The sequence below is a fragment of the Erithacus rubecula genome, assembly GCF_903797595.1.
Source record: "Erithacus rubecula genome assembly, chromosome: 1".
Lineage (NCBI taxonomy): Eukaryota > Metazoa > Chordata > Aves > Passeriformes > Muscicapidae > Erithacus > Erithacus rubecula.
In genome coordinates this window covers 99707289-99729034 of record NC_136658.1, presented here as the reverse complement: position 1 = coordinate 99729034, position 21746 = coordinate 99707289, and the positions used below count along the sequence as shown (strand labels likewise).

Here is a 21746-nt window from a genome sequence, read left to right as displayed (position 1 = left end):
TCATCTTGTCACTGCAGTTCCTCGGAAACTTCAAGACAAAGAGAGTGAATGCAGGAGTATGCCCATGAGGTTCTCATTTTTGGGAACAATGAACTTCCATCTCTCAAATGCTAGGCAGACGTCCTCCAATGCCCCAAAACAAAAGGGGGCTTTCAACTTGATTCCATAGTGAATAAATATGATGTTAAGGGGTTCTCTGCAATTTTAAGTTGCATTATTTGCTCCTGTTCTTCAGTGTCTAAAATAATTCAAAATTATTTGCTTAGAGCACAGATAGAACAAAGAACTTCTCAGCACTTTGAGCCAAGCTTCCCTAGCAGAGTTCAATTTTATCTACTCAGACTAGCAGGATGACAGGAAACATTCACCTTATAAATATGCATTACTGTAGATTCTGTTAAACATGCAGCCAAGACAATTTTTTCTACAACCATTCTCCCTATCCAGACACACATTCTACATAACACAATAAATCTGATCAGTGGAGGAAGACACATAATGAGAGTGCAACAGGGTTTTGGCCCATAGATGTGATGCTTATATATGCTTCAGAACAGGAAAACGTGCCTTTTTGCAACAAGATGGGAAAAACAATGGGAAATTGTGTGTATATCATGATAAAAATGCTAAGTAAAAAAGCTCAACTTAGCATCACAGATCAATAAACAGTTTCCATATCTTCTTGTTTTAACAAGTTGTGACTCAAGTTTGTACTCTGTTGTATCTAACAAAGGATTTTTGACTTCTATGAAAGGAAACCACTTGACTATGCCTCCAGTACCATTAAAAAACCCCTGGAAGATAACTTCAGCTTGCAATGACTTATGTATAGGTCTGATCAAGTGCTGTATATGAAAATCTAAGCAGATCGGAAGTCTTGAAAAAGACCTGACTTTACCCTCAAGCTCAATTTAAGCTTTCCCAAGAAAACAAAACTAGGTAAGGTGGTAAAATTTTGACTGTACAGCAAGGTCAAACTGAACACACTTCAGATCTAAGACTGTAACAGATACACACAGGTTTTCAAACTGACAATTGTGGGCTATTAATAAACTCTAAGCTGCATGATGCTATTACAGACCATAAAAGAAATCTTCATCTGGAACATACTACAGTGCAAAAAGCAGCACAGGCATTTGCAAACAGTAGGTGATATCAAGTGGCACAGAGTCCTTAAGATCAGGGTAGTTAATTTAGGTATCTGAAGGGAGCCAGTCTGTTCTGAAATCCTAACCTGTTGTGCATAAGAGCTCTGAATTTGAGCTTAACTCTACAAGACTAACAATTTTTGCCAGATAAAATAAATGAGCTTCAGAAATCATTCCTGTCTTTAACCTAAATGAAGTTTGCTGCCTATTTTAAACCTCTTCAACCTAACCAACAGTGCTTGACCTTTTCAGTCAGGCATACCACACAGTTGACTTTGACATCAAGGGAAAGTTGGATTCCAAGGCCTTGCCACATAATAAACAGGATGATTTGTGTGGTCAGCCTGCATGTGTGGAGCAGGACTGACACCTCCCCAAAGCATGAGAGCTGTTGAGGGCACATGGCAACATCAAATGCCTCTAAGAAACACCTTTGCTGACTCAGAAAAAGCAGAATTTCTGTCTTCAACCCCTTCTCAACAATTCAGAAATGGACATGCAAACAGCTGCATGTTACAAGAACTGTCTCAAGAGATTAAGATCCTTCATGGCTATCATCCCCCCTTCCTGAGAAACAAGGCAGGACCTTTCTCACACACATTCTAAGTACAATCTCCAAGCTAATCAGCTGTTACCAAGGGAGCTACAGAGATGCAGTTACACAGGTGAAAGTCATGAGGCAACCTGCTACCAGGTAATTTTTAATGGGCCAAATCCTGGATCTTTGCCTCCTTTACCTGAACACAAAATGCTGATGACTAACTCTTCTTTTGAGTATTCTGATATTCTGAACAAAGTTATTTCTGCAGCTCTGAACATTTTATAGACACTGGCATAGCACAAAGGGATTATTAAATTGATACAGTGCATCTCTCTAAGAAGTTCTCCTAGAGAAAAGGCAGTCGTGTCAAGAATTTCTTAGCCAGCAAAAATTTAAAACTTTTTCATGTCTTTTTAGCAACAGTTTTAAAAATAATTATCTACATGTGAGATACAAATCACAAAATTTCTGTTTATCAAGTAGATCAGTCATGTATGTTGGTTAATCACTTTTGGGGAAGACACAACACTAAAAAGAATACACACACAGAGCACAGCATTTTCAAGAAGAGAGACCTAACAGAACTGTTAACAAATTTTCTAGGTAAGAAGCCTAGGGAATAGAGAACAACAAGGCAATCACAGTTGGGCAGAAAAATCTCTAATTCTAATTATTAGACAAAAGAGCAATTCCCTGTTGCTCTTTTGAATTAAAACTGTTGATTTCATGGATCACTAACATTAGTCAAATTTTTTTGAGAGCATTTCTTGGTTTAGGGACCACTTAATTCCTTCATATGAAGCAGTTAAAACTGTTACTAAGATTTCATGCTTCTATTATCCACTAAGTCAGTTCTAGCAATCAAGTCTTCACTTCCATCCTAGTAAAAATTTGTATTCTTTCATTGTAATTATGACTGTTTTTTTTCCCTGGGAAATTCCAGAGATGCCAGCATTTCTCTCTGGAAATACATTAGTTCAGATGCACACCCCAGAACTCCTTTAGTAATTTAAGAAAATCTCAAAGACATGCAATAGTACAGTCATTTCTGAAAAGCAGGTTTTTGCAACTCTGAAAAAGCATTATAAGATTAAATTCATGGTCATGATCACCTTCTGAAAAAAACACTATTCTGCAGAAGCCATAAATACATTTAGAGTCCATGCTGCTTTCTACAGGCTGTGTAACACAAGCTATTGTTCAATGTAAAAAGACTGATCTGGGGAAGCATTTCTGTTGAGAAACATACATTAAAAACTCTCACTTTGGATCTTGCAATTCTTCAAATAAACTGAATTTAGAATACTTACCTAACCATGTTGCAATAAGAACAGAATCAATTCCCTCTATAGGCTCACATATTCTAGCAACTACTGGATGTATTTGCTGTGACAGGTAGTACTGAGTATCAATTTTAAGATTTTCTTGCTTTTTTAACTGTTCTGGAGCGTATGCTCGCTGGCTGGCACTGAGATCTGATCCATCCTAAGGAGACACATACAAAAAAAAGTATGAAAAAAGTCTATACAAAGGATTATGCTTCAAATATTATGCATTATTTTAATGCAAAATTGTTACACACTCTTTTGGTTGATTTATTATGCATCCAATACAAATCCAGCAGTAGTAAAAAACTGCATTGCTGATGCTGGCATCAACCAGCAAGTTCAAGAATGCAAAACCAGCTTGTATTATTGCAGCCTACACGTGCAAATCAGTACGAGCAGACAGAGTAAACAGTCCCATCTGTCAATTCTGAAATGCACAATGAAAACACATTGTAACCATCAGCCCAGTTAAAAATACGCAGAGGGCATGCATTTTGGATTCACTTTGTACTAAACCAGCATTATCATTTTGCACAACAAGCAAATTCTAAGTCGTGGACATCAAAACTATATCCGTTTTGCTAGGAAATTTATGTTCTTTAATTCTATAAAGAAACTAATAGAATGAATGGTCAGAGAATGGACCATCACTCATTGGCATTATGAATAAACAACAGAGGCAACAGTGTTGATTTGAAAGAAATTCTAAAATATTCAGAAATAATGCAAGAAATGTATGGTGACATCTCAAGCCAATAGAGAAACACCACTTAGAGGTAAAAATATACATTACATTCTTCTCCAACTTGAAAGAGGAAGATAAGGAGAAAAATAATTCAATTTAGGAAGGCAATAACTAAATTGAAAACAACATACAGGGAGGAATTAAGTATCAGATCTAAAAGGACAGTACTCTTGGAAAACGTAATTCATTTAAATCTGTAGAATAATAATCCCACTCCTCAACTGCATTAGGAAATTTAATTTTTAATGTCAAAAATCTTAGAGCAAAACTTAAAGCAGTATTTTAGCAAGATTCCATAACAAACGTAAACATCTTTACGAATGGGGCAGGGTGGGGAGAAGTACCACAACTGTTTTGGGGGATTTTTTAGCTAAGTACAGGCTCTTTTTTGACTTTTTTTCAGCAGAATTATACTAATGCATTTATACATGATACCTTCATTTTTACATTTAAGATGAGTTTCAATAGGGTCAGCAACCAGGGACTGAAAACTCATCACTAATAAAGACAGAATGCAAGCCATTGGTCCCTCCTACTCCTTTCAGACAACTTAGTATTCAGAACAAAATTAATTTAGGACTATTCAGCTCATCCAGCTGCTTTGCAAAAATAATTACAATGCAACTCCTTCAGTTCCCTTCTTTCAACAAGTATATTCTTCTCTTGCATTGTGCCACTGCTCAGCCGCACCCGTGGCTCAGCTCTCAAAAGTCTTGGCAGCTTTGGGATGCCAGGCTAAGAACTCTCAATTAAGTCAAATACAGTATCTTTCAGTTTGAAAATAATGAAGGAGCTGAAATAGTTCACATTGTCAAGCTGATCAGCTTGGCCTAAGAGATCCTTTGGTCCATCTAATTCAACCTATGCTGTTTTATGTTAATTAGCAGAATCAAAGTGGGGTATGTATTTCTGAAGCAGTGATAAGCATTTATAAGATAAACACCAGAAACCAGAAAGTGGCTCAAATTTCCCAGTCTGTACATTGAAAGTACCACCAGATCCAAAGACTATGAATTGAAGAGACACAGGTTGAGACTGGAAATAACAGTGACACTATTTAACCAGCAACAATTAGCTTTGCACAAATGAAAGGTTCTTTACCACCAGAACTTTCTTCTGCTTAAAACGAAGACTAAGCATTTTCTTAAAAGTTCTAGTTCCAAACATGAATGAATTCAGGGAAATTTTACAGTCACTATATGGAAATAGTTGCTGAGCTGATCATAATGCTCCATAAAATTAAATTTAGTACAGTAAACCAACTATTTTAAAATATAAGACTACCTCACCAGAAAGAAATTCAAAACATATTTTCCCAGAAGCTGAGCTGGTTTTCCTCGTCATATCTTAAAACAATACCTAGTATTCAGCTATAAAGAAAGACATTTTTACCTGACAAATGATATATGACACTGTGTCTCCTGCCTTCACCTTTCGGCCTCCATGGGAGTTTATCCACATGGCAACATGCACATGTGGCAAGGCTTTTTTGTCAGGATAATCCTGGGGATCTTTTGTCAATGCCTAAAAGATCAAAGGGGAAACCAGAAACATAACTATGAGAAAAATCTGTTACTTCAGTGATGGGCAACTCAGAACTTTAAAAGCCAAGATTACATAGTGGCTATCTTCATCATTCTACTATTCTCAAGTTCCTCTGAAACACAAAGTAAGATTAAAAAACTCTAATAAACATATTTGCCATATGTTAAGCCCTAGGTACCAGTCCTTTAAATTTTATAAATGCTATTGTTAATAAAACAAAAGGATGTTTTTTTACAATTACCATCTGAAAAATACATTAGCATTATGATCATAATGCAATTGTTTTAAAATTAAACTAAATTGAAGATGACAATATTATGCAAAGTACAAAAACAGAGCCAGAGATTTCACTCTTACTCCTGTTTCATTAAAGTCATACAGTAAATCTGAATATTGTGTAGCTAAGTGTATCTAACAAGCTCGGTACCAAGAGGATACAACTGAATTTAAATGTTTCTGTGTATCTCATACTACTGAGATTTCACAATGAGTTTTTCCTTTAAAGAAAATAAAATGCTACATTTAAATATTTACTGTCATCCCAATTCTCAGAAACAACTTCTACACTTGACTTAATAGTTAAATACATTTTTTTCTGAAGCAGTAAAACAGAGGAACCTTAGGAATTTAAAGTGAACATTCTGCTACATATATCTTTTACTGGGGCACTAAGTGCTCTTAGAAGATTTGCATCAGAACATTCTTTTTTCAAGTCAGCCATAAAATTCAGTAATTTCTCTACACTCATATGAAAACCTGAACATATTTCTTAAGTGATTAACACAGTGTTGCAGAACAGACAGATGTCCCAAAGAAAGAAATGGGCTTTGGATGGCCAGTTGATAGATCTCTTCTATTAGAAGCATAAGAGGGGCATGTAATACCCAATTCATTGGTGAAACACCTCCCCAACAGGAAGGGGAGCCTCTGAAACTAAAATTGCAGGTTTTATCATTGAGAATTCAGTAAAAAAACAAAAACAAAAAAAAAAAAAACAAAACAAAAAACAAACCCCACAAACAAACAAACAAAAACATAAAATCCATAACGCTGTTGCTAAAACTGCTGTAGACAAAGCAGAGTATTTTACTTCTTGTCCCAGGAAAGTCTTAAATGGGGTCTCAAAATGACTATTAGCTTTATTATATGGAGCTTGCTAGGGAAATATTATGAGGACTTTCTAGAAGACAGAGTATTTCATTCTTTTCCACTGCATTCGTCAGTTTATGCATTTCAAGCCTGAAATACAAAGCAATTGCTTAGGAGAAAACTCCTGAAAGCATCAGGTCATTCTCAAAGCACAGAATGAGCCTGCTAAACAGCAGGATGGGATGAGACACAAAATTGCTATTCTGGAGCCTCCAGCCCCAGTAGAGCTTTTTTCCCTTCATATTGGAACTTTTCATTTATAGGAACTTTGCAGCACGTCCTGAACTATTCAGTACTTAATAAAACTCCTGCTATTCCAAATCATAAGGATTAAAAATATTTTTGTCAGCAGTCAATACATTTAGGAACAGTAAAATTTTTCTGAGACAGAAAAGAGCTGCAAGATCACTTACCTTGTTTATTTCAAACTGATTTGCTGGGATCTGACCACTGAGCACATTTTCTCCAATTTCTACAAGTCGTCTTTGAATGTTTTCCACAATTACATCTCGGGGCTGATCAGACAGAATCTGACCAATTACATAGCTGCAAATACAGTACAAAAATTAAGAAAAGCTTGGCACATGCAAAAACATTACAACAGACACAATCTTCTCTTCCCCCAGAATTTCTCCAGACATTGAAGAGCCCAAGGATGAATTCTGATAGAAAATTTACAGAAATTTGCCCATATCTTTTATGTTATGTTTTATTTATTTACTTATTTTACTAAAAGTAAATTATTGCAAACAGTTCTAATGCTAAATAGTGATTTGGAATGGTTCAGTGCAACTTCCTATTTTCTGCTGCCAAATCACTTTTCCATTTATTATTTCATAGCAGGTATGTTAAGATGGGGGAGAAGAGAACATATCAAGTAAGCGAAGTCTTGCCTATTGCTGCAAAATGTGGTTGGAAGATGTGCCAGCTGCAGAAGAGTTAGTCACTAAAGAACACTCTCCAACATTTGTATAGCTTTAATTACTAATACATTCCTAACTTGGAAAAATTTGCTTCTATTATGATGCATCTTTTCTTAGAAAATGCAAGTCTTAAGAACAGTAAGCAAGTGTGTGGTGTATTTTTACAGATATGAAAAGTACTCATTTTTGGATACATTTGGACCATGAACTGTTTAAGTTTTCAAGAGGCATTATACAATGAGTCAGCACCCAGATGACCACCTCTCCACTCTAATTTTCTTTCTATGGTGCTAAATGTATTACTTCTACTGAATCAAAGCACTAAAATGCCCTGTGCAATGACAATTAATGAACAGTCAATCCAGTATCCATCAAAATGAAGTATCAGAGTCTCATGGCAAAATGAAAGAGAAGGAGTATTGGGGAAAAGGATCACCTCTTCAGGCTGCACCCAGAGCACTTCCAGGTTTTTTAGAGGGTGCTGAAAGTGCTGACCACCAGCTTCTTTACCCTTTACTTCTCTAGGAAATAAAATATCTGATCTAGAACCTACAACTCCAAATGCTGACAGCATTTACCATCTTCACTGGATTTCAGTTCTGGTTTATTAAATGTTATTTACAACACTATGACAACTGAAAAGCACAACTCCCACAGCAGATGCAAAACCAGATTAGGGAAATTGGGAGACATCTGGACTTGTAGAGGTACAACCTGTTACCAGTGCCAGAAGGCAACCTTCACCATCTCCTACAAAGACCAGCCAAGTCCTAACATCAAGGTAGTTACCAATCTGTGATCTTCAGGAAACACAGCAGCAAATGTTTAGGCCAGAGAAGACCATGCCACAAAGAAACTTACTTTCCAGTCTCTTTAGCAAGATCACACCAGTCCCTCCGGACGATATCCAGCCCTTTTAGTTCTTGTTTAGTTACATATTTCCCATCTCCTGTTGGTTCCACAGTCAGAGCAGCATATTTCTTCTTCTTTAACAATAGCAATGACTTAAAAATTCCATCAATATCAATTTCCAACAATTTGTACAGCTTGTTCACTTCACTTTTGATCTGCAAATGCACCAACATTAAAAACAAATGCAACAGTTTAACTATGGACAAATTCAACTTCCATATCTAAATGCACTGTTCTTAAGTTTTAAAACAAGTTACACTACACACTGTGTATGCACGTACACATTTTAAAGACCAGTCAGATATCATTAATTGATTACACACTAGTAACAATGAGCTACTAGAATTAATGTTCACCCACTGACTTTGCCAGTAGCTACAGCTAGGTACATCTAATTCCTTAACAAAATTAAGCAAGGCAGAGAAACATGGGATTGAAGTGACCTTGGAGATAACTGACCCCAGCTCATTTTACTAGAACAGCTACTCCATCGAACCTATCACATAAATTAAGCAAACAAGGGATTTCAGAGCAGGGATCTACTTACTAGACAAAGACAAGAGATAGTCACTTAGACAGAAAATGCAAATAGCCTTACAGAAAAGATATCTTGCTATGGCACCTTTGTCTCTTCCCACTCTCAGCCTAGACCAGGGAGGGAAGAAGAACTATGACTGCAGACCAGAGCTCTGTGCATGCATGCTCAGGAAAAAGAGGCAAGTTTCTTTTATCCTTCCCCACAATATACCTACCTTTTCACTAGCCTGATTTCCTTGAGAGGAAAAGGTGCTGGTTTTCTGCATAGGCTATGTTTTATCCATATACAAAAGTTTCAAATGGCACTGATAAATTGTCCTAATACATTACCAAGTATCTCATACCTCTGTTCTAAGGGGACAGAAATGCAACAGCTCAAAACAGCATAAACCTTCAACAGCAAACTTTGGTTCCAGTACACATTTACCCATCTCCTGGCTTGGTTAAAAGTTTCCCACTTGCTTTTTGCCTTTTTTTTTTCTTCATATGTTTTTTACTTTACCTTCTTCACCAGAGTATCAGCATATGCCAGGTGTCCTGCTTTGTCATGTTCTACTCTTTACTTTCTTTCCTCTACTACTTAATTTCCCCTATTGATTTTCAGTATCCATATTAACTATTACTTACACTCTTAAACCAACTATGAACTCTCCTTTTCCCATGTCTCACTAAAGTTGGATATGCATCAAGCTCTTTTGCCATTTAACAGATATCTCACCAAGAACAGGACCTTCAGCATAAAATCTCACTGGTTTCCTATCTAGCTTGGAACTCAGATCACCATTTTAACCGAAACCTTCCTTACAAACTTTCCATTTATGTGTACTTAAGTTTTTCTCACTTATTTGTGTTTTTCCTATTGCAGGAATTACCACTACTTTGATACCCCCCTGTACATTTTTAAGTTTTGAAGGACATCATGAGGCAAAAACCATTTTGCCATGAGGTTCATATTTTCTTTCTTAAAACAGTCAAACAATTGCTCTGAACATTTTTCTGCAATTTTAATTTTCAGTTTTTCCTTTTTACAGCACACTAAGTGAGTGCTCAAAACCCAGCAACAGTTCAGCACTGAATGTACTGGTAAATCTGAGTCACAAGGATGCACAGAAAATGAGAAGAAAAAACTTCTGCTAAGTAATGACTAAAAAGGGCATGGATATACATAATGGAGGGTCAAGGGCAGGAAAGAACAAACACATTAGATCCGGGAATTAGAAAGCACACGAGAGAATTTTCTTCAATAAAAAAAACAAAATTAATTTCTTGGAGGAATGCTTCATTGCTGAAGACAACCCATAAACTCACACTTTACATCAGAACAGGAGAACATTCACTAACTGGTCTCACTGTAATTGTTTGCATTACATCTGTGTGCGTTCCATACAGTCTACATTAAAGCAGAAGTATAGTGAAAGCAATGTAAATATTCCTCATCTCTGAACATAAAACTTTGGGAATGAAATTGTTATGCAATGGAGCAGAGACAGTTCTTGAGCGTGCTCCTCACCAAAACAGAGAATTCTTTATCTTGATTTTTTAATACGAATTACTCAAAACAAGGAAAATGCAAATTATCAAAATGCTTGCCAAAAAAGCAACTGTCACTTTCTTGAGGAATAAACAAACAAACAAACAAACAAGAAACATGTCAAATGAGAGATATGAATCACCTTTTTCTGCTACAGAAAGAATAGTGAAAGTCACAATGTCTGCAATTTTGATTCTAGGTTTGATTATGCTGGTTTACAGAGGTTAAGCTTATTCACTTTTACACTTCTCATAGTTGTACTTGATTTAAATCAAAACATATCTTTCTGTCCTTTTTTTTCATTTAAAAAAAACAACCTCAACTGATATATAATACAGAAGTACAATGCATTAATAAAGCTTAAGATTTTACTCTCATTAAGCAGCTGACAAGTTCAAACACATACCTATTCTCTCAGAAAACCTGACTCTAATTCAGAAGTGTTTAACCTATTATGCTTATCCTGACAGGTTTCATAGAAATTATTATTATTTAACTATCCTCTGTAATATTTAGCCACCAAATGGGAGCACAAGGACAAAAATTAAGCCAGAACAAAACCACACAGACACAATTAGAGTAAGATTAAACTTTTGTACGCATCATTGTATATACACTTGAAATTACATATAGTCTTGTATGAGGCAAACAAAAAAGAAAGACTCCTTTCTACAATGCCAGCAGCCCTCCTGCTACTTAGTTATGGCATCAAGATATTACCTCATTTTCTGCTCCTGAATGCAGCTATTTCTAAATGTATGCACTGGCATAAAGGTGAGAGTATTCTAATAAACCCTGGAACCACTCTCTGCCTTAAAATTAAATTACTTTTGTTTAATTCTATACAGAATATGTCTAAGCTTTCTATAGTTTTTTTAGAGTTTCCACAGCTCTCATTTTCATCACAATTTTTTCCATTGTTCAAAAACAAAGTTCTGAAACGTTGCTCACTTTTCTTCCACAATTTCAGAGAGTCACAAAACTTCCACATCATCGGTTGCCAGCTCCTAATCAATCAGATCTCTTCTGCATCTAGTATACCATGGAAATTAATAATTGAACTTACCACTGGAAATCTAGTAACATATTGAGTGTCATACAAATTACATAACTAAACAAAACTAAACTGTTCATGTTGTAATTGAAATTAACGTGGAGGAGAAATTGTACCTGACATTTTGGTTGTATTGAGATAATCTCCTGCTACCTAAGGATTAGTAAAAAAAGCTTGTTATGCAATGAAATGTTTCATTCAATCACTTTTAAAAATCCACAGAATAGCTACACCTGAAAAAGAGCACTCTGAGATTTTACTACTTCATAGGTTCTCTACATCTATACATGAGAAGTTCTTTCTCATGGTATATCCTCTGCTTGTGCCACAGAATCCTCTCTTCATACCATCTGCTCCACTCAGAGTAACAATACAGACCTATGTTGGAAATCTGAAAAAAGAGAAGGTTCTTTACCTTATTCCCCAGCTTGAAGACTTCATCCAAATTGGTGCTATTAGTGTTTATCATAATGGAATCTGTGTCTCCATAAATCACTTCAAGGTTCATCTAAATGAAAAAAAAAATTGCTTTAAAAAACAAGAAAAGAAGCACTCCATCTTCTACAAGTCCCATACAACTTTCAAGGTTCAAAAATATTATTATCTATATACTATCACTTAAATACTAAAATGTATACTAGCAAGAAAATGTAAAAATAATTTTTACTGATAGGTCTGTACATTTCATTAAAACCTATTTGAATTAAAAGAGAATAAAGAAACTTTAGCCATTGTTATGTTAAAAAGACCACTGTCCAGTTATATACATAATACATAGGTAAAATTTTACTAAATGAATACTAGAAAAATAGGTCAGTGAACAAGTCTGATCTTGAGAAACAGCAGGAACTCTGATCAGAAATAACTCTGGACTGCTAAGACACAAGAAGATCACTTCCACAAGACTGCTGGACAATTCAGACAAGGCAGTCAGCCAAAGTGTTGGAAAGGTCACACCACAGTCAGGTATCCCATCCCATTTGCAGCCATCACAATATTACATGGGAAAAAAAGAGAAAAAATACTTAGATTCTCTATTTCAAACAAATCTGTGAAAGCATTGGCTAGTGGATGACTGCAACTGAGAATACCACAGCACTTCCAGATTAGGTTGCTCTTCTACACTTCAGATTATGCCAATGGCTTCATACTTCCATCTTCCCTCTCCCATCTTTTAATTTCTGCCAATCAAACCACCTGTGCTTGTCTTCAGGAAATGCTCCTACTGGATAAGGATCTAGCTGCTATGACCCACAAGCTTTATCTTCCCAGACTGAACTACTGAACAATTACACCCAGAGGTGAACACAAATATTTATTGAACCCCTTCTCTTTGATTGACAACTCTGCCCCTCACATCACTTCTGATTCTGATTCTTGTAACTGTTTAAATGCCCTGCTTGGGGAAGCCTGTATTCAAACACCAGCCATACTTCCATAATAGTCTGGATAATGAAGAAAATTCTAGACAAAATGAGGAACATAAAAAAAACCTGAGGTGCATATGAAAGGCATAGCAAGAAAAAAGGTGGAAAGAAAAATTGCCAACATCAGTAAAAATGTCACACCAACAACAAAAAAATTGGCATATGCATCTAATTTCATAATATTAATTTGAAAAATAAAATAAAAACCTGGCATTTTCAGTAGCAGAAAACCAATGCAGCTGTAAAAACTGCAACATGGTTATGTCCATGTTAAACTCCACAGAGTCAAAAAGCCACCTCGTGACAGAGTTTAAAGGATGCCAAGAAATTAACCATAATAAACCACTAGAACACATGGTGTAACAGGTCTATGAGTAAACTCTAATTAGCACTGTTGCTAATTTGCTTGAAACAGTCCCACATAGGCTTCAAGCAGGGTCCAGATCATATCTGTGGTGGGAAAAGAAAAAAGCTATAATCCATCAGGAAGGATTACATTTGTAAACCAGGCATCCTAAGAAGTGATTTCAGGTCTGTTTGGGTTACAGTTCTCCTAGAATAAAAAATTTCACCAGGTGTGCTCTTTAAGTGTTGTTGTTTAATGAAAATGCTCAGCATTACCTTCTGCACCATCTCCTTAGTATGCATCAAAATCTGAAATAAAAAAATAATCAAAGATTAGCGTATGATATAATTACAGGCTAACACACACAAACATATCCATTAGGTTGCTAACTCCAAATGCTCTCACCTTTCAAAACAAAGCAAACCACATCTCTCCTGGCAACACACAGTCACCTCAATACTCCTATTACATGAGTAAATTCTTGTTTGACCTTGTATTAATGCTATTATTAACTCCCCTAAAACAAGATTAAAACAAATCTCAAAATTGCATGTGCATGCACACATTCTACCTTAGGAAAAAAAGAACACTGAATCAAATGGCTTAAATACAACCTGATCAGCAAGTGCCAGGATTAAGTCTCTTTCAGTAATTTAGGTCAGTTGTCACTTTCATATCCATCATCTTATCTCTTGATGTCATTGAATTTTTTTCCCAAAAACATCCCATCTTATTCAGTCCAGCCTGGATGGTGTCCACTTAACAAGACTTAATCAAAATGTTGATTACCCTTTTAAGGATCTCAAAATGGATCATCAAAAAGCAAACTCCTTATGGAAATCAGAACTGGGATAATGACAGGACACAGATCAGTGGGTGTAACCAGGTTTGTTCCTCAACCAAAAATGCATTCCAAGTTCCCCAAATGCTCTGAATAGCACCTTTATGAATCTGAGAAATAGCTAAAGGGACCTCATGTGAGAAGGCCTCTGCTTCCATGTCTAATAATGCTCAGCACAGTGGAAGGTGGGGAGAGCACCTCATCTGAAGCCACAGGTACAGCTGTAGCACAGAAAAGGGTCAATCAATTGTGCTTAATGAAAAAAAATGTGCAGTTGCAGCAGCAGGAAGAGCTTGGTGAATTCTTCACAGCTGTGAGAACCAACATCTGCTCCATTCCTTCAGCCACTTGGCCACGCTTCCACTATACTCCCCATTTCCTTCTTATCATCATGTGGTGCTCTGGCACACAGCTCCAGATTCCACTGCCCTGGTTTCAGTCCTTTCCATTGCCACTCAGCATAAACCTCAGTTTTATCCAGCTAATCCTCCTAGTTAAATATATTTATTCTTTAAATTTTCTTGAGGATTAATCTGAACCACATGTGACAGCACTGATAGATCAAAGTCTTTCAGGTGAAACCAAACAATTTGGAACTCTAAAGATAGTCAGGCAACACACTATCTAAAGCTTATATCAAATTGAATAACCAAGCCTCACCTTTACTATTTTTCACATATTAAATTGCAATACTTTTTGGCCACATTTGCCAAAAGGTAGAAATAAGACTTGTAGTCAAGAAGCCTATGCCAGAGAAGTAAGCAGTAGAAATCAGCAGGGATGAGGAAAGAAAAGGAACAAACAGGCAAGAGCTGTCCATGCTCAGGGGCAATAAGATCATTTTCAGGGAAATTTCATTATTTTGATAAGGCCAGATAGTTTATAAATAAACCAAGAGTCATGACTACTGTGATGCTGACTATGCCATCTCAGTAAGGAATTCTGAAAGGTGAAATCTCCACCTCTACACAACAGCACACAAACAAAACAACAACACTGTCATTCCTTTAATGCTAATGGCAAGTTTCTTTAGTATTTCAGAACCTTTACACAATCACAGTTCAAGTATGATGTTTTCTGCCTGCAGTTATGCACAGAAAGCTGCACTCCCCTTAAGGCGCTTAGGTTCAGTTCCAAGCTCTGATGTAACTTTGACACAGCTGAACTCACAAAGCATGTCCTTATCAGGGTTATTCCCCAAGCACATATGGACATCTACGGATTTACACTGTATGGGTCAAGATCAAAACATCCAGTTGATTTAAAGACCAATCACTGGTGCTTCAAACTAGGCACTCAGACATGTGATGCCTGACCTCTGCTGAAGTCCAAAACTGCAGAAACCTCAGCTGTCCTCAGTTTTCTTTACAGAAAAGCAAAACTGTGAGCCTTAACTGCAGACTCCAGCTAGGCTGTACCTGTCTCTGGAATCAGACACACACGATTCCATTTTAATTGGAAGTTTAAAGAGAAGGTATTCCACTCCTATTCATCTGGTGAGTGATTCAGACATTTGAACCAACCACCTTTCTAAGGAGTTTTGAAATTATTCTAAAGGCATATCACTGCTATATGATATCAAATTTAATATAAAGTAGTCAAAATTCTAACATATTCAACACCCCACAACGCTTCCTCTCACTTATTAGCTAACTCCTACAGAGAAAGGTTATACCTCTCCCTTAGTACTCCAAAAGCAAACAGGAGTCCCTGAAACAAAATTGAAAAATTACACCAAAATGAAGAGTTTATCCTGAAAAGAAAGGAAGGCCTATCAATTTTCCCTTAATAATCTCTGGCATTTTCTACTTCACTCTCTGAAATAATTATATTAATAATGAGAAAGATAACTTAAAAAAAAAAAGGAATATCCCCACCAAAAAATTGTCTGGCTGTGCAAAAACCATTTCTCATTTATCCCTGAGGACAGCAGTGGGTGTAAGTAATCACAACAAGAGGGTCACAGACAAGCTGGCTTCATCAAGTGACTGGCATATGCTAGTGCCACCCGTTCTGACAGGAGATCACTTGTAAGTGCCAACAGCTACAAAACAGAAGGTTATAAAGTATTGCTAAATTCATTAATAAGGCAGTCAGTAGTTATCTGATTTCACAGCAACACCTGCATATTTATCCTCTCATTACCAACTGGATGATGGAATTTTTTCAAGCACATTTCAAAAATCTGCCAATTTCAAGTGTAGAAAAAAAATAAACTTTGTAGTTAATTTTTCCTTTAACAAAGTACAGCTGTTGAGAATAATTGTTCAAGATCTTACCCTGTAATGTCAACTGCAGCAGAACAAAGAGTATTTAATTAGCAAATCTATCCAGTAATTCAACACCTATTATATAAAATGCCTTCGTGATTTTATTCAGGATAATTTGCTAAGAGGGTTATTACTGACATTCAGATGAAATTTAAAATTCCTACGCAAGTCGAGTCATAATAGCAGTAATGATCCCCCCAATCAGGAGATACTGTGTCACACAAGGTTCTTTAGCAATGCAGCAGCCCATTTCCTGACTTCTTAATTCCTGGGCTCAGCTCAGTGAGAGCCCTTCATGCCAATATTTCAGTCAGCAATACATCCTTAATGGGACTCTATTAAAATACCTAGAATAAAAGTGACTTCTTTTTTTTCGTTAAAGAGAATGACAGCTCTGCTATCATATCAATCCTGAGGAGTTTCTCAGAAATGCACAGCAGAGGAAGGGAGGTGGGAAGACAGAAGAAAGAGGGAAGAGAATAGGAAAAATGGTACTGGGTAGTTTCCTTTTGCAAATAATACTGCACTGCTTATGAGAGCAGGATTGTCTCCTATTCCAAGTAGGAAGAATTAATTGCCTGGCAACCCATCTGTACAGCCATGCCCCCTCCCCCAGCAAACATATACTTCTAAAAACCTGTACACTTCTCAGTACAGTGAACATCTGTGAAACTCTTAACTTTTTCCTTGTGAAAGCAAGACTAGCAACACACATTCTCTCATCCATGAACTGCAAATCAATATTAACCTAAAGACTGCAATTGCAGACAAGCCCTCATCAAACTGCAAAACTCCCTGTACTAATCCTACTCCAACTAATTACTTAATTAAATGAGGTCATGATTTAAGACAGGAAATTATTAAAAATGAATAAACATACAAAGAACAGATTTACTATTATTTATTATATCAAGTAGGTTTAAAGACGCCTTATTTAAAAAAACCTCTAAAGTGTACCTCCTGATGAGAGGATGCTTCTGTGGACACAAGCTAAGATACAAGAGTTTAAAACCAATGAGACAGGATACAAAGCTAATATGCAAAGATTTCTCCTGAAAACACACATTTTCTGCTGCATCATGGTGGTCACAGACATGACAGAACAGAAAGGAAGACTTAAGAGCAGACTGAAAAGAATGAGCACAATCATTACAAAAACATTGTACCAGAGAAGCATACACTGAAAAACCTCAACAAACAAACAAACAAACCCAACCCACACTACTCCTTGTGCACACTCTGCACAAAGAGGAAAACAAGAAGCCTTAAGGCCCTGTAAAAAACTGTATTTTTGAAAATTATATCTACAGTAGACCTGATATATTTTTCCACCTCATTTATTTAAATTCTGCAATTATATAGTAAGAAAGTAATTCTGTCACCTGCTTTAGTAATTCATATTAGCTATTCCTTCCCATGGGACAGAAGAATAAATGAGCTGGAAAAACTGTGTTCCAGCAACACCACTCACTAATCTAAGTATTTCTGAACCTCTGCATTTTTGTAATCTATTCATTAGCTTTGCCAGGATTTTGTTTTAAGTAGACTTTACCACTGATAAACCACGGTCACAGGAGGATTATTAATTATTATTAAGGAGGATTTTCAGGAAAGGTTTCTATTGCTGGACAAAAAAGCACATATGCCCAAAGCATAAGTGAAAGAAATATGGAGACCTTGTTTGCCACAGAGAATGAAGAATTGCAATTCAGTCTTTTTATCAGACAATGGACTTGATTTAGAAAAGTTTGAGTGACCAGATTCAAATAGTAAATAAGTTTGTTTGTTCTAAAGAGCTTTACTGAGTATTTGCTGCACTTAGACAATACATTCAAAGTTACATTTCTCCAAAATGTACCCTCTTATAAAACACTAACAGTATGGGAAATACACCCCAAACTGTGAAACTTTTCCCTTCTATGTTGTTTTGGTTTTGTTTTTCTTCAGAAATGCTGAAATTAACTGTTCACACTCCACCCAGCAGAGCTGACAGACAGGAATACAACTTTCACAGCTTCTGTATGTAACAGCAGTATTGGATGGAGCACCAAAACCTAAGGGCTGAAGCAGAGCACACAAAGATCCAGTGACATATCTCTGCATGCCAATAAAAGGTAGAATATTTTGCCTCACAAATAACAGAAGACATACAAAAAAGACAGTAACAGAGATGTGCTCAATACAAAAAAAAAATTATGTGTATCTTTGCCACATTTTGACAAGAAATGCAAAGATGACAGTAAAACACAGATGATTATGTGAGTCAAATTAAAATTTGAAGCTAATGCTCCCTTGGTACCAGAAACAATTATATCCTTAAAATTCTACAGTACTTCTATTTCAAGTATTTGTGGTGAGCTTTGCTGAAGAGAAGGGGAGAACCAGAATTGTTTTCTTATTAAGTTTTGAAACTATTGATTTTTCTACACAACATATTACAAATCATCCTATACTAAAGCAAATTTTGCCTATTTTGGGAAGGGCTATTTCGGTACTAGGATGAAAGAAAGAATAATGAAACATAGTCTTTAAAAGCACTGAACAGAAGTTAAAACAAAAACAAATAAAATAAAAAACCAAGCAACCAACAAGAAACCCAAAGAAAGAACAACCAAACAAAAAAAAAAACAAACACAAACACACAAAAACTTTTGTGTTGGAAATGATTTTACAGTCTAGGAAATAGAGAAACTGAGTGCTCAACAATGAAATTGAACACTTGAGTGCATAGAAGGTAACTGATCTGGCTCTGACCCACTTCCCAGAAGTGTTCTGTGTTCCCAGAAGCAGCAGGAATACAATGTCCATGTGATAACTAGCTGTGAAAAATGTTGGTACAGCCTGGGCATCTCCTACCCCTCCAGAGAAACCAAACACAGGGACAGTTCCTAGAGGAGCACCAGGACTCACAGCACACACATGGAGTTATTTTCTTTCTAATTCGTTCAAAACTGAGCACCCAAGACAAATGAAGGAACAGGGATCCCTGTTTCACTCAATGAAGAAACAAGATCAACAGCTGATCTTGAAGAATGTGGTACTCAAATAAATCTTGGCTCATTCACTTTTATGATTCTTTTTTATTCCAAAGCATTAAATAAATTTAATAAATTTGTGCTTGACAAACATTTTGTACTAAACTACAAGATGCAAAGGGAACTTTGCCTAAAAAGATGACTGCAACTGTATCAAAAGCTAACTGTAGCACAAACCACAATTAAAACCACTTCTAATTAAGAATGACAAGCATCACTTATTATTTTCTAAAAAAACCAAAACATGTGTTAAGTTATTCAATATTTAAATGCATATAGACAAGTATATTCTCCACAGAGAAAACAACAGCATTTGTTTCAGTGGAATGAACAAACATTTAGACAAGAAAGCTTTACTTTGCTTTATTTCCCAAATTGAACAGGTTTAACACATTCAGCAAAATACAATCAGCCTTTCACTAGAGAAAATAAGATGACACAAACAATAAAAAATTGAAATTAATTACTAATAAACAAAGATTTCCTTTTTAGTCAGACAAGTTAGAATCCAATCCTTGTTTAAAATCAAAGCACAGAAATTTTCTTTTGAATAACAGCAAAATTTGTTCCAGAGTAGGGAATAATAACCATACCATCCTCCACATCAAGTTTAGAACTACAGTGTTAAAAGTTATCTTTTAAATATAGGAGCATTTCTCTCAATCCTGAAGTGACAGAAATGGAAGTACCATCCTGTCTCCAAGAAAAGTTAATCTCACAGCCATATAACTAGAAGCCCTAGAGAAATCAGAGTATGTCTCAGAAGCAGTAGAGAAAACAGTTTTTCAAAAACATCAAGTATGCCTATAAAGCTGAAAAAGACATAAAACTAATATTCCAAAGAGTAGATATTTTTTAAGCAGTAGATAAGCACAGTGCACTGAGATGATAGCAAACTCCCTGAGAATCAAATCTTCCTCCCCTTAGTTTTTGATTTTTTTTTTTTTTTTTTTTTTTAATAAAAAGAAAAAACTGGAATCAAAACTTTTCTAAGGTTCTCCTGGTCAGCATCTTTTAGTAATAACCACAACTTGTCTGCTTGGAGAAAAAGGAAGGCCTGGGAGAAGACAAGCAAGTGTTAAAGAGAAAAACAGATGCAGAATACACTTGCACTACCTGATGAATATTCTTAAGAGAAAATGGTCTTGTACTGAACAATACAGCCTTTTTCTTCAAGAACCATGGGCATTTTTCAACAGCTACACTAAGAGAACAAGACAATCTCTGACTAGATACAGGTAATATCCACTGAAAACGATCCTGATATTTTATAAGAGATAAGAGGACATGGTAGTCTTGGTAATGAATAGATTGTGTGTGGATGTTGTGTCCATCAAAAAATCTTTTCAAGTGGTCTGAACAGCTTTAAAACTGTTCTTTCATTATGACTAAGTGACTGTCTATCAAAGCAACATTTATGCAAATTCAGAAAAGTATTTTAGCCTCTAATTAGCCTCCAAAGAAAGTTCTCTTACCTAATTTCTTAAATGTCATGCAGGATTTTCATAAAGCATATAATTTTGTTTCATTAAATTAGATATATTTAGACAACACGACAGGTGTTTTTATCAAGTTAAACAATACTTATTCATCCTCCATGGTTGCAGGTGGTGTTGGCATCAAGAATTGCTTGGACAAAGAAAGATCCATTTGCCTAAAAGGGGCAAAATTATCCATGCCAGGCTGGTAAGAGAAGCTTGAACCAGCACTGAGAGGGGCAGGAGTGCATGTCCCTGCAGGCAAGCAAAGGGTGGGATATGTGAGCAGAAGGACCCTGTAACCAGCAGCATATCCATGTGAATAAGGGAGTGCCTCCAGCACAGTGTGACAGAGGAGGCTCCTGCACGTTCTAGATCATCTCTCTGCTCTGAAAAAAAAGACTTCAAAATAATCTGCTCCAGATCTGACAGATTGTGAGCCTCAATGACTAAGCAAGAAGCTCCTGTACATTCAGCTTGCCAACTACACTGGAATGTTCAAGGTTCCACCAAAGCTATTCAAATGCAAAAGATCAAGTGTGTATAAATGCCTAGAGGGTTCACAACTGCCCTTAAAATAAACTCCAGCTCAGTTTTAATTTTTCATTTAACCTCAGAGTAATAATAAAAATAATTATTATATGTTTCCACAATATGTTATTTATGCAGACTATTTTACAAATGCTTATGGACTTCCTCCTCTCTGCTGTTACCTGAAACATCACTCTCTGCCATTGTACACTGCATCTAAATCTTCAGTCCCACAAATTTGTCTTGTTGGGACACTCCCTCCAAGCTTTCAGACATAGCTCTACATGCAGATTTCTCATCTCTCACCACAGTGGTAAAAGCATTCTTAGGTGGTGCCAGGAACAAAAGACTTTATGAGGAGCCACTGAGAGCCCCTGGTCTGTACAGCCTGGAGGAGACTGAGGG

At 36.3% G+C, this 21746-nt stretch overlaps 1 protein-coding gene across 3 annotated transcripts in view; it reads right to left on the bottom strand.

Annotated features, from left to right (window-relative positions):
• Positions 1-21746, bottom strand: part of POLA1 (DNA polymerase alpha 1, catalytic subunit) — a 187448-nt gene that overhangs the window by 107394 nt on the left and 58308 nt on the right. For all 3 annotated transcript variants that reach the window (XM_079311094.1, XM_079311095.1, XM_079311096.1), the window contains exons 27-32: positions 13462-13494; positions 11829-11921; positions 8241-8446; positions 6870-7002; positions 5155-5286; positions 3000-3174 (exon numbers count right to left, since the gene is read on the bottom strand). In XM_079311094.1, the coding sequence (XP_079167220.1) occupies positions 3000-3174; positions 5155-5286; positions 6870-7002; positions 8241-8446; positions 11829-11921; positions 13462-13494 (772 nt within the window). The remainder of the gene's footprint in view (positions 1-2999; positions 3175-5154; positions 5287-6869; positions 7003-8240; positions 8447-11828; positions 11922-13461; positions 13495-21746) is intronic.